We start from the raw sequence: 14,913 nt of genomic DNA, 5'->3' as shown, positions 1-14,913 counted from the left end.
GCTGTGTCTGAAAAAAAAATGTCATTATCCTCTTCCTCAGATGAGGGTGAGGTAAGTTTAGATGCTGTACATCACACATTTTAAAGCAACAATGGTCATTCAAAAGTGTCAGTCAAATACACTTTTCAGAACAGGTAAAAGCTCTAAGTGTCTAAACACTTAATCTTAAGAATATTGAAATTTCCTTTTTCAATTGTATTCTTTTCAAGTGTCGTCGCTCAGTGCTATTATGGTATGTAGTTAAATTCTCATGCTGGTTGAAGTGGAAAAAAGGCTGATAACTCTTAGAGAAGAGAAAGCTCACGTCTCTTCAAGGAGCCGACAAGTATAACAAAGCTCTGCTTGCAGTAATTTGCATCAGTGTGGGTTCATCAGAATGCTGGCGTACAGATGTTTACTGTCAGCAGGGAAAAACTGAAACAGTGAGTCAAAAGCCTACACACAGAACATTGCTGTCACATGAACATAATAGCACATATATCACCACTGATGATTGTTTTGCACTGAACGTGCCAGTTATATATCACAGTGGGGTTCTCTGGGTAGATGCACTGCCTGCTGTGCTGTATGAGAGTCACACCTAAGTGAGGCTTAGCAAAAAGAGTGATTGATCTCAGACAAGCTTATGTGCATCCAACCTCTGATGCACTTATTAAATTCTTTCAAGTTCTTACTTTTATAAGATCTGCCCAGCAATCCCATCCTGGATCATTGTTTTAAAATTTTATGGAAACAAGTTACAACCCAAAATGCTGTTCAGAGGTTATTAACCATAATAAAAATCCAGCTTAAAAATTCAAAAACCTGAATGATTTGCGACTGTCAACCACATTAATCAGGTAAAAAGTAATTGGCTTAGTGATTGGCTTGGGTCTTGTTAAAATACAACCCCAAATCAGAAAAAGTTAGGACAGCATGGAAAATGCAAATGATAAAAATAGGCACAAATCAACAGATCAACATTTATTTGACATTTAATCTTCGGACTGTTGTATTGCTATTTTTTGTGGACCTTTTTGCGGACCTCGACCTCGCTGAAACAGGTAAGACCATCCCCAAACTGTTGCCAAAATTAGAATCATAATTTACTTAAACTACCAGGTCAGTGTGACTGAGCTGAAAACAGTTCACCAATAATAATACCTGTGGGGTCTTTTATTGACAGAAATGGAAAACCAAATTTATATTCAGCATTTTGTATCTGAAGATCATCTGAATGAGATTAAAAACAGTTCTGCTGGCTTCCTTGCATGCTGTTATGTGGCTAGTAGTTTTATTTGGAGCCATATTTGGTGTATGGGTCGATCAAATTGCAAAACCAAATCCAAAGAAGTTGGGGCAACCTGCTGTCATTACAGTATATTATGCATTACCATCTACAGTGCAAAACACTGTTAAAATATTTAGATAATCCAGAGAAATATTTATATACAGTATAAAGGATCCTTCATAGAAAAGAGTTTGAATGTTTTGGCTGATCAACTTGATTATATTTTATAAATATAAGTAAGTTTTGAATTTGAAGCCCGTAATACACTCCAGAAAAGATGGGACAGGGCAAAATAAGGAATAAACTCCTAAAATATTCAGCTTACACTGTCTTGAAACATTCAACAAAAAGCCATTGAATTGGCAACAGGTGGAGGAATCATAATTAGGTATAAAGAGGACAGGTGAGGGTTCAGACTTTACTAGAAAAGATGGGCTGTGGTTCACCACTTTGTGGCAAATATTTCATATGGAAAATTCAAAATTTTATTATATTTGGGTGATTCTTCAATTGGGGAACTTTTACGTCCCTAATTTGTGTTAAAAATACTTTATTACAAAACAAATATTTTAGGTATTAAAAAGATCATTCATTGCATCACAAAAAAATTACATACCAAAATAATTATGATTTTAATTTTTTATCATGATTTAAACATCAATATTTTGCTACTTTGGCCTTGTCCCCAACCCAGACTTTAAAACTTCTCTGCTCTAATAAAATGCTAAAAAGTGATCAATTCATTATAAAAATCACAATATGAGTTTTATAATAACTTAAAAAGAAACAAAAATGTTTTTTTCATATTTGTACAACCTATGCATATTTTTGAGCAATATATTACTGTCCCCAGCATTATCATCATTACCGCAACAGTGTATGGTTTCTGTAGGGAATCATTTGAAGGTAACTCTTGTTTATGTTGTAACCATGGAAACAAAGACTCGCAAGGAAGCACATGCCAGCCATGAGAGAAGATTGACGTTTTGATGTCTGGAAATGTGAGTAATTTAATCATGTTCCTCCTGATCATAGAGTATATTTATTTAGCGTCATTATCATTTACATCAATATGGCAGTACTTCACCAAAAAAAAAAAGAAATTTACACATTATTTACATGGATTTAAAGTGCATCTTGTACTAGCTGTTGACTAGCTTTAGCAAATCCATGGCCTAGCTAGTTTTTTTCTTAAAAAAAGTAAAAATTGTCATTACCGCAACATGTCATTACCAACACATAATGACATTTTGCTATGCCACTTCACAAATAAATATGAAATATTAAAATTCTATATGAGCTCAATTGTAGCCATCATTAAGTCTTTGATCTAAAGCATGTAAGCATTATTTTGACATAATTAAAACTAAATTATTACTAATTTTATTTTTCAAAAGTTAAGATGGTAAAAAGAGCCCGCAATTGAAGAATCACCCATTTTAGAAATGTAATTAAATATTGTATTTTGTCAGTTAAATAAATGTCCAAGAGAATGAACAAATCACACATTCTTGTTTTATTGCATTTTACAAAATAGCTTAACTATTAAGCCAGAGACTCTGCTCCGCAAAACAAAAAGCGCATAGCAGCAACATCCAGAAATGCCTAATGAAAACCAGCTGCCCTGGGTTGTGTGATAAAACTTGCTACTTTGCTCCTATTGACATAATATAATTCTTGTATTAAATATATTGTGAATGTTATTAATTACATATTTTATGCAGTAAAGAAAGCTGTTTTTTAAAATTGCACTTACATTAATTTTTGTGCACTTTACCTCACTATAATTCCTCACTATTTTTAAAAAAAGCTTTACTATTTATGAATATGTTGTTGTGGGTTTTTTTTGTCAATTTTTATGCCATATACAGAAGCAATTTTATATTATTTTCATAACCAAACATAAACTTTTAGCAGGTAACGCTAGTAGCACTTTGCAGTACAGAAATGCGGAACTTTTATTTTAGCGCATGTTTCTTACCGATGCATTGTCACGTAAAGCACATAAAGCTAAGCTTGCATGTTTAGATGTGTAAGAGCATTAGATAATCTGATACAGAATCATGCCGACATCTGACATGTTTAAAACTTTACTTTATACAATAAACACTTTATTACAGCAGGAGAAACACAAAGCTGCTCTCGCCGTGCTTAAAGGCTTCAGAAATGGCATTGTGTGAGTATCATCGCGTTTGCTCTGCATACTGTCCCGGGCTTTGCTTCTCTTATTAATGATGTATATGTGTGTGTATAGTTTAGTATAAACGTATCGGTTGTACTGCGGTAAAGTTAGTTTTATATTCGACATTCGTTTAACATTCGCCATTCCGATCTATATAAATGGTTCAAAAAACACCTAACACCTACTTATTTTACGAATTCTTGCACAGATTTAAGTGGACAACATACTACAAAAATTATTTTGTAGCAATTTTGAGGTTAAATGCATTTATTTAAAGAAACATTAAAATGAAACCGCTGATCAAGCGTCAAGTTCAGCTAAAGTGTTAGGGAGCGTCATCAAACTAACAGAAAAACGTAGGAAACATTTACTCTGCACTTATTACAGAGAAATAAATCCATTAAAGTCTTGTAATGTATTAATGGATTCATGTCAATCTATTTTTTATGAACACAAATTAATGTATCTCACAACCTATAAAACTTGTTTTATAGATGATACCTTTATTTTTATTTTGTTTTAATTTAGAATTAAGATAAAAAAAATCCATTATATTTTGATATTGGAGACAAATAAATCTATTAAACTCTGATATCATTTAATATAATAAACCCAAACTATTTTTAATATACACATATTAATGTCGCTCACGACGTATAAAACTTGTTTTTTAAATAATACTTTTATTTATTTGTTTTTTTAATTTATTCTTATGATCGATGACTACATAATACACTTATATTGGAACTAAATAAATCTATTAAACTCTTAAGTGATTTAATATAAGAAACCCAAACTATTTTTAATATACACATATTATTGTCCCTCACTACCTACAAAACTTGTTTTTTAAATAATACTTTTATTTATTTATTTTTTTAATTTATACTTATGATCGATGAATACATAATACACTTATATTGGAACTACATAAATCTATTAAACTCTTACATGATTTAATATAAGAAACCCAAACTATTTTTAATATACACATATTAATGTCCCTCACAACCTACAAAACTTGTTTTTTAAAAAATACCTTTATTTATTTATTTTTTTAATTTATACTTATGATCGATGAATCCATAATACACTTATATTAGAACTACATAAATCTATTAAACTCTTAAGTGATTTAATATAAGAAACCCAAACTATTTTTAATATACACATATTAATGTCCCTCACAACCTACAAAACTTGTTTTTTAAAAAATACCTTTATTTATTTATTTTTTTAATTTATACTTATGATCGATGAATCCATAATACACTTATATTAGAACTACATAAATCTATTAAACTCTTAAGTGATTTAATATAAGAAACCCAAACTATTTTTAATATACACATATTAATGTCCCTCACAACCTACAAAACTTGTTTTTTGAATAATACCTTTATTTATTTATTTTTTTAATTTATACTTATGATCGATGAATCCATAATACACTTATATTAGAACTACATAAATCTATTAAACTCTTAAGTGATTTAATATAAGAAACCCAAACTATTTTTAATATACACATATTAATGTCCCTCACAACCTGCAAAACTTGTTTTTTAAATAATGCTTTTATTTATTTATTTTTTTAATTTATTCTTATGATCGATGAATCCATAATACACTTATATTGAAACTAAATTAATCTATTAAACTCTTACATGTATGTGTATATTAAAAATAGTTTGTGTTTATTATATGAAATGATATCAGAGTTTAATAGATTTCATTAGTTCCAATATAAAAGTATTATTGGTTCACTGATTTTAACTATAAATTAAAGTAAATTAAAAATAAAAGTGTAATTTAAAAAAGAAGTTTTGTAGGATGTGAGGGACATTAGTATGTGTATATTAAAAATAGTTTGGGTTTATTAAATTAAATGATATCAGAGTTTAATAGATTTCTCTAGTTCCAATATAAAAGTATTATTGGTTCACTGATCTTAAGTATAAATTAAAGTAAATTAAAAATAAAAGTATAATTTAAAAAACAAGTTTTGTAGGATGTGAGGGGCATTAGTATGTGTATATTAAAAATAGTTTGGGTTCATTAAATTAAATGATATCAGAGTTTAATAGATTTCTCTAGTTCCAATATAAAAGTATTATTGGTTCACTGATCTTAAGTATAAATTTAAGTAAATTAAAAATAAAAGTATAATTTGAAAAACAAGTTTTGTAGGATGTGAGGGACATTAGTATGTGTATATTAAAAATAGTTTGGGTTTTTTTTATTAAATGATATCAGAGTTTAATAGATTTATCTCTTATCCACACTTATTACGTATTCATTGATCTTAACTATAAATAAAAAATAAAATTAAAATAAAAGTATTATTTAAAAAACAAGTTTTGTAGGATGTGAGGGACATTAATATGTGTATATTAAAAATAGTTTGGGTTTATTAAATTAAATGATATCAGAGTTTAATAGATTTCTCTAGTTCCAATATAAAAGTATTATTGATTCATTGATCTTAAGTATCAATTAAAATACAACAAAAATAAAAGTATTACTTAACAAGTTTTGTAGGTTGTGAGGGACATTAGTATGTGTATATTAAAAATAGTTTGGGTTTATTAGATTAAATGATATCAGAGTTTAATAGATTACTTTAGTCCCAATATAAAAGTATAATGGGTTTACTGATTTTAACTATAAATTAAAGTAAATTAAAAATAAACAAATAATTTAAAAAACAAGTTTTGTAGGATGTGAGGGACATTAGTATGTGTATATTAAAAATAGTTTGTGTTTATTATATGAAATTATATCAGAGTTTAATAGATTTCATTAGTTCCATTATAAAAGTATAATGGGTTTACTGATTTTAACTATAAATTAAAGTAAATTAAAAATAAAAGTATTATTTTAAAAACAAGTTTTGTAGGATGTGAGGGACATTAATATGTGTATATTAAAAATAGTTTGGGTTTATTAAATTAAATGATATCAGAGTTTAATAGATTTTATTAGTTCCATTATAAAAGTATAATGGGTTTACTGATTTCAACTATAAATTAAAGTAAATTAAAAATGAAAGTATAATTTAAAAAACAAGTTTTGTAGGATGTGAGGGACATTAATATGTGTATATTAAAAATAGTTTGGGTTTATTAAATTAAATGATATCAGAGTTTAATAGATTTATCTCTTATACACACTTATTAAGTAATCATTGATCTTAACTATAAATTAAAATAAAATTAAAATAAAAGTATTATTTAAAAAACAAGTTTTGTAGGTAGTGAGGGACATTAGTATGTGTATATTAAAAATAGTTGGGGTTCATTACATCAAATGATATCAGAGTTTAATAGATTTATGTAGTTCTAATATAAGTGTATTATGTATTCATTGATCATAAGTAAAAATTAAAAAAATGAATAAATAAAAGCATTATTTATAAAACAAGTTTTGTAGGTTGTGAGGGACATTAATATGTGTATATTAAAAATAGTTTGGGTTTCTTATATTAAATCATTTAAGAGTTTAATAGATTTATGTAGTTCCAATATAAAAGTATTATGGTTTCATTGATCATAAGTATAAATTAAAAAAATAAATAAATAAAGGTATTTTTTAAAAAACAACTTTTGTAGGTTGTGAGGGACATTAATATGTGTATATTAAAAATAGTTTGGGTTTCTTATATTAAATCATTTAAGAGTTTAATAGATTTATGTAGTTCTAATATAAGTGTTTTATGAATTCATTGATCATAAGTATAAATAAAAAAAATAAAAAAATAAAAGCATTATTTATAAAACAACTTTTGTAGGTTGTGAGGGACATTAATATGTGTATATTAAAAATAGTTTGGGTTTCTTATATTAAATCATTTAAGAGTTTAATAGATTTATGTAGTTCTAATATAAGGGTTTTATGAATTCATTGATCATAAGTATAAATAAAAAAAATAAAAAAATAAAAGCATTATTTATAAAACAACTTTTGTAGGTTGTGAGGGACATTAATATGTGTATATTAAAAATAGTTTGGGTTTCTTATATTAAATCATTTAAGAGTTTAATAGATTTATGTAGTTCCAATATAAAAGTATTATGGTTTCATTGATCATAAGTATAAATTAAAAAAATAAATAAATAAAGGTATTTTTTAAAAAACAACTTTTGTAGGTTGTGAGGGACATTAATATGTGTATATTAAAAATAGTTTGGGTTTCTTATATTAAATCATTTAAGAGTTTAATAGATTTATGTAGTTCTAATATAAGTGTTTTATGAATTCATTGATCATAAGTATAAATAAAAAAAATAAAAAAATAAAAGCATTATTTATAAAACAACTTTTGTAGGTTGTGAGGGACATTAATATGTGTATATTAAAAATAGTTTGGGTTTCTTATATTAAATCATTTAAGAGTTTAATAGATTTATGTAGTTCTAATATAAGGGTTTTATGAATTCATTGATCATAAGTATAAATAAAAAAAATAAAAAAATAAAAGCATTATTTATAAAACAACTTTTGTAGGTTGTGAGGGACATTAATATGTGTATATTAAAAATAGTTTGGGTTTCTTATATTAAATCATTTAAGAGTTTAATAGATTTATGTAGTTCCAATATAAAAGTATTATGGTTTCATTGATCATAAGTATAAATTAAAAAAATAAATAAATAAAGGTATTTTTTAAAAAACAAGTTTTGTAGGTTGTGAGGGACATTAGTATGTGTATATTAAAAATAGTTTGGGTTTCTTATATTAAATCATGTAAGAGTTTAATAGATTTATGTAGTTCCAATATAAAAGTATTATGGTTTCATTGATCATAAGTATAAATTAAAAAAATAAATAAATAAAAGTATTATTTAAAAAACAAGTTTTGTAGGTTGTGAGGGACATTAATATGTGTATATTAAAAATAGTTGGGGTTCATTACATTAAATGATATCAGAGTTTAATAGATTTATGTAGTTCTAATATAAGTGTATTATGTATTCATTGATCATAAGTAAAAATTAAAAAAATGAATAAATAAAAGCATTATTTATAAAACAACTTTTGTAGGTTGTGAGGGACATTAATATGTGTATATTAAAAATAGTTTGGGTTTCTTATATTAAATCATTTAAGAGTTTAATAGATTTATGTAGTTCTAATATAAGTGTATTATTATTTCATTGATCATAAGTATAAATAAAAAAAATAAAAAAATAAAAGCATCATTTAAAAAACAAGTTTTGTAGGTTGTGAGGGACATTAATATGTGTATATTAAAAATAGTTTGGGTTTCTAATATTAAATCATTTAAGAGTGTAATAGATTTATGTAGTTCCAATATAAGTGTATTATGTATTCATTGATCATAAGTATAAATTAAAAAAATAAATAAATAAAGGTATTTTTTAAAAAACAAGTTTTGTAGGTAGTGAGGGACATTAATATGTGTATATTAAAAATAGTTGGGGTTCATTACATTAAATGATATCAGAGTTTAATAGATTTATGTAGTTCTAATATAAGTGTATTATGTATTCATTGATCATAAGTAAAAATTAAAAAAATGAATAAATAAAAGCATTATTTATAAAACAACTTTTGTAGGTAGTGAGGGACATTTAATATGTGTATATTAAAAATAGTTTGGGTTTCTTATATTAAATCATTTAAGAGTTTAATAGATTTATGTAGTTCCAATATAAGTGTATTATGAATTCATTGATCATAAGTATAAATAAAAAAAATAAAAAAATAAAAGCATTATTTAAAAAACAAGTTTTGTAGGTTGTGAGGGACATTAATATGTGTATATTAAAAATAGTTTGGGTTGCTAATATTAAATCATTTAAGAGTGTAATAGATTTATGTAGTTGCAATATAAGTGTATTATGTATTCATTGATCATAAGTATAAATTAAAAAAATTAATAAATGAAGGTATTATTTAAAAAACAAGTTTTGTAGGTTGTGAGGGACATTAGTATGTGTATATTAAAAATAGTTTGGGTTTATTAGATTAAATGATATCAGAGTTTAATAGATTACTTTAGTCCCAATATAAAAGTATAATGGGTTTACTGATTTTAACTCTAAATTAAAGTAAATTAAAAATAAACGTTTAATTTAAAAAACAAGTTTTGTAGGATGTGAGGGACATTAGTATGTGTATATTAAAAATAGTTTGTGTTTATTATATGAAATTATATCAGAGTTTAATAGATTACTTTAGTCCCAATATAAAAGTATAATGGGTTTACTGATTTTAACTATAAATTAAAGTAAATTAAAAATAAAAGTATTATTTAAAAAACAAGTTTTGTAAGATGTGAGGGACATTAATATGTGTATATTAAAAATAGTTTGGGTTTATTAAATTAAATGATATCAGAGTTTAATAGATTTTATTAGTTCCATTATAAAAGTATAATGGGTTTACTGATTTTAACTATAAATTAAAGGAATTAACATAAGATATGCCTGAGCTGTTTAAGTACCAGAATGTGTTTATCCCCATGTACACTACAACCAAATGTGTGTCAAATTGAAAACTCTTCCTTCGTAAAATGACTGACATACCTACTTTGTATGGGTTTTTCTGTTTTTAAGTTAGTCACAAGCTGTAGTTAATTAAATTCATCTTTGAGAAGTTAGAAAGGCATGTCACAAATTTATTAATGAATAGACAAAGTTGCTGTGTATGTATTTTTAACCCAACTACTTAAAAAATGCACTAATTAAAAAAAAAAAACATGATCTGAATATAAAGTGCACCTAAACTTGATCTGCATTTACTTTTAGCTGATACATCTATCATCTACTGGTGTATATTATGGTTGTAGAGTTACTGAGAACACAACCATAGAAAAAAGCACTGAACATGTATTGTGGTGTTGATGGACCATTCTTGGCTCAACAATCCCTGGTTTCATGTGTGTAGGGGAAAGTCCATGCTAGCCCTTATTTTACAGGTTGGAAGCAGTCCAGTGATACTGTGAGGAAATTACCAGTTACAAAATGATGTAATCTGGTGTTTGCCATTCATCTATAGCAATCTTTGATCTTACAGATACGGTGCCAAGATTCGAGCTCCACATGCTTTGGTGATGACGTTTCTTTTTCGAAGTGGCAGGTAAATCCGACTATGCTTTAGTATAATAAGGCATGTGATTTTATTAAGTCTTTTGCATTTGGAAAGAAAGCTATTTCTTTACAATACTAAGTAAATTTCTTTCATGCTTTTAGTCAGAAATAGCATACATAAACTGTAATAAAAAAAAAAAAGCACCTACATCATTTTTAGTAAACTGTCAGTGGTTATAATTTCCTGTTTTTATTCTATTTGCTTTCCAGCCTGAAATCCAAGTTAAAAGCTATAGCCCAGGCCACTTATACACACTCGAGGAATCTAGGCTACTTTGTATTCACATATAAAGGACTGCTGGCTCTTCAGAAGTACTTTCAGGGAAAGAGTCTTCAGTCTCACTCCTTCCTGGCTGCCTGCCTTGGTGGTTGGCTGGTATTTGGGGACAATAACAATATTAATAGCCAAGTAAGTGAAGGATTCACAGGGAAGGGGGGTTCATGCACATTTTGGTCTCTTTTCTGCATTGTTTGTGAGTTTTTTTTTTTATACTTGATCTCATACTTTACTCTAAATCCATCATGGTTAAAAAAATGCATGCTGCGAGGAGATGGGACCTTAAAATTGGATTTAATGTATTTTTTTGTAAACTTGTAAATGTAAAGTGGTGTAACTTTTTGTTTCCAATCTGTGTAATCTTTCAAACCTCTGTTTAACACCACTACAGTGTTAAGAGGTAACCTCACACTTATTTCTCACAGATATTCCTCATAATGCTACAATAATACATAATAATTATTCAATTGGTCTTAAGGTCAAAGTGTTAGCCAAAAAGGAGAGCTGCAGACTAACACTCAGCCGCTCCGACATTTGTGCAGTCACCGGCTGCTTCTTTACACCAACCAGCAGTCGATTCTTATCGAGATCTGCATTGTTTACATGTACTTACACTGTGCATTAAGTTAATCCTCCTCTAATCATGCTGGTGCCTTGACAATACAGCGATGGTTTTATTTGTGCAGCAGCAATGAGTAATCCCTTTGTGAGGTGGCTCAGTGGGTAGCACTGTCACTTCACAGCAAGAAGGTCCTGGGTTCGATCCCCAGGTGGGGCAGTCCAGGTCCTTTCTGTGTGGAGTTTGCATGTTCTGCCAGTGTCTGCGTGGGTTTTCTCCTGGAACTTAGGTCCCAAAGTCCAAAGACATGCAAGTGAGGTTAACTGGAGATACAAAATTGTCCATGAATGTGTTTGATATAAACTTGTGAACTGATGAATCTTGTGTAAGGAGTTACTACCGCTTCTGTCATGAATGTAACCAAAGTGTGTAAAACATGACGTTGACATCCAAATAAATAAACAATCCCTTTGTTAATTTTTATTTTTTTAGAAAGTCAGTTGATTCTTTTTTTTTTTTCTCAACTGACATGCGCCCCCTCCGGTACGCACAGTCAGTACAGATAGTGCATTTTTCACTTGCACGAGTCGAGTTCATATACTTGAGGGCCACACCCCCATCAGCATTATTCATCAGCCCTGTGCAGGCGCCATCAGTCAGCCAGCAGGGGCCGCAGTTGCACCTATGAGGACCTATGATCCGACTAACAACCCTGAACAGCAGCCAATCGTTGTTCATACTGCCGCCCAGCCTAGTCTGAAAGGCAGAGCTGAGGTTCGATACTATGTATTCGAAACCCCAACTCTGGTGAGCTAGCGTACTTTACCGCTGTGCCACCTGAGCGGCCTCAGTCAGTTGATTCTTTTGGTTGCCCAGCCAGTAGCGCTGCTATTATTTTTGTAGCTCTTAATTGATTTTTTGGTACTTTATTAGTTGACCAATATGTTTTAATTTTTTGAGTTTTAATTAACCATATTAGCTCCTGAAACAAAATTGTGTGCTCTGTTATACACGTATCTAACCCATTGCTTCCCATCTACTGTTTCCTAGATAAACATGTACCTGCTGTCTAGAATTCTCTTTGCACTGAGCCGCCTGGCTGTAGAGAAAGGCTACATCTCCCAGCCCAAGAGAGACCCCTTCCCACTGTTTGCAACACTGGTTTGGGGCATCGTGCTCTGGCTGTTCGAGTACTACCCTCACACACTGCAGCCTTCACTTCAGTCCTCCATGACCTACCTCTATCACGACAGCAACACATGGCACGATGTCTCTGATTTTCTGATTTATAACAAACCAAAGAACTGAGCAAAAAACATTCTACATTTACTAACCCCATTTCCGGAAAACATTTTTTGTTTTAATGTCGTAAAAAGAAGAATCTGTGATTTGTTAATTCTGATGAAAATTGAACTGACAAAAGTAGAAAAAATATTTCTAATGTTTTCACTGATCAGTTTCATTGTATTTTGTAAATATAAACACAATTAGAATTTGATGCCTACAACACACCCAGAGGCATGTTTAGCACTGTGATCCATCAACTTTCCTATTAATGACACTTCATAATGGTTTGGGAACTGAGGACAATAATTGTTGCAGTTTTCCAAGTGGAAATTTTTCTCTATTATTGCCTGATACGAGACTTCAGCTGCTCCACAGTCTGTGGTTGCTGTTGTCCAATTTTCCTCTTCATGATGTGCCATACATTTTCATAAAGAGATAGATCTGGACTGCAGGCATGCCACTTAAGCACACACACACACACTGTGTCTATAAAGCCATACTGTTGTAGCACATGCAGAATGTCTTTTGATCCATTGAGATGAGTTCTGGCCCAGAGAACTCAGCAGTGTTTCTGTATGAAATTGATCTCTGGCTTTTTCTTTGTTTAATATAGTTTCTCTTGTAGCATGACATTTCTCACACAATGCCACTTCAAGATCATGCACGTTCAACAGTGGTGTCTGTCCATGACCTATATGGACTGAGTTTTTCTCTGGGTTCTCTGAATCTTTTCACAATGTTATATACAGCAGATGGTAAAGCACCTACATTATTTGCAATCTTGTGTTGAGAATTATTTTTGAACTGGTTGACTGTTTCTCTTGAGCCATGTGGTGAGCCATGACCCATCATTGCTTACACAGAATGAGCCTTTAGTGGATCCTCCTTTTATACCTAATTATCATTCCCTCACTTGATCGATGCAGGAGTCATTCTTATACAAGATAAGCTTATGATTGGATTTAATTTATTTAAAGGTGATTGGATTTAATTAATCCATAGATCTTGTATGGTTTATTTTGAATGTGTAATGCTTTCATTATTGTTTTGTGGAGTGATCTACATGCCGTTGGCCTAGTGAAACAAGTGTGTATACATTACATAACTTTTGATTTTATTACTTTTGCAGTTGTAAATCTATGTGGATTAGGGAGAACATTCATTTTAAATGCTGTATTAACTACAGTACTGTTAACGATTGTACTAATTTATTATACATGTATTTTAATTAATAAATGGGCATATAGTGCCCCTGCTCTCAAAAGACCTTGTTTCTGTTTACTTCTGAAGTTGTAGCATGGTGGCAAAACCAGTAGTATTGCTGCACAGCTTTAGGGACCCAGGTTTAACTTTACTTCTTCACCTTAAGTTCCTGTCTGTGTGGAGTTTGGTATGGTTTTCCTGTGTCAATTATGGTTACCTGCACTCACCAATGTACTGTACATTAAATAATATACAGTATAGTGTCAAGTTGTGGCATTAAAATTGTGACTTTGTTTGTGACCTGTGGGTGGGGCTTCAATATGAATTATTTTGTTGTTTTTAAAAAAAAATCACAAAAAGTAGTTGGGTAAGTTAGTTTTAAGTAAAATGTTGTATTAACAGTTCTGACCCCCTCCCCCTAAATTAGAACTGTAATTAAGTTTTGTAATATAATTGGGGGTTTATGAGTAATTTACTGCTGTAAACTTGGTTTAATTTACTTTAACGCATTTAGCTTGGTGGGTAGCACTGTCGCCTCACAGCAAGAAGGTACTGGGTTTGATTCCCAGGTGGTGTGGCATGGGTTATTGCTGTGTTTCTGTGTGGAGTTGTTCTCCCCATGTCTGCAAGTTAGGTAAATTAGAGACACAAAATTGGCTGTGATTGTGTCTAACACGGCATGTAACCTGTAAACTACCTGTCCTGTCATAAATGTACCCAAAGTGTAAAACATGATGTTAAATTCCTAATAAATAAGCTTATACACATGGGCATAAATTGATAACGCAAGTGACTTATCTTCAATAATTTTATATTTCTTTATTATTGAAATCAATAAAACTGACAAAGTATTTGATCCAACTATATTTGTCAGCTTCATGTAAAAATAGATGCAGCTTCAGAGTAGTAAAGCTGCTTCTGTTGTTTAGCTTGTAGTGTAGTTAGCTTAGTTCCCTAGGTTGATCGCTTCATTGCATTTTTTAATACACTAAATGTTGCTTTTAAAATTGATTGCTTAGC

The 14,913-nt window shown here is 29.6% G+C and overlaps 1 protein-coding gene across 2 annotated transcripts; it reads left to right on the top strand.

The window, feature by feature from the left end:
* The first annotated feature begins 2,217 nt into the window (after positions 1–2,217).
* On the top strand, positions 2,218–13,938 carry pxmp4 (peroxisomal membrane protein 4). Of its 2 annotated transcripts, XM_062996958.1 has the most exons (5): positions 2,218–2,271; positions 3,391–3,446; positions 10,494–10,556; positions 10,778–10,976; positions 12,454–13,938. In XM_062996958.1, the coding sequence occupies exons 1-5, from the start codon at positions 2,260–2,262 to the stop codon at positions 12,709–12,711; spliced, it is 588 nt and encodes a 195-aa protein (XP_062853028.1). In that variant the 5' UTR covers positions 2,218–2,259; the 3' UTR covers positions 12,712–13,938. The 2 variants fall into 2 exon arrangements, with proteins under 2 accessions (XP_062853028.1, XP_062853027.1); XM_062996957.1 differs by lacking the exon at positions 2,218–2,271 and having other exon boundaries at positions 3,313–3,446.
* The last annotated feature ends 975 nt before the right edge of the window (positions 13,939–14,913 follow it).

Source organism: Trichomycterus rosablanca, chromosome 6, assembly GCF_030014385.1.
Source record: "Trichomycterus rosablanca isolate fTriRos1 chromosome 6, fTriRos1.hap1, whole genome shotgun sequence".
NCBI lineage: Eukaryota > Metazoa > Chordata > Actinopteri > Siluriformes > Trichomycteridae > Trichomycterus > Trichomycterus rosablanca.
The sequence above is the reverse complement of the archived record's forward strand: the minus strand, read 5'-3'. Positions and strand labels throughout refer to the sequence as shown.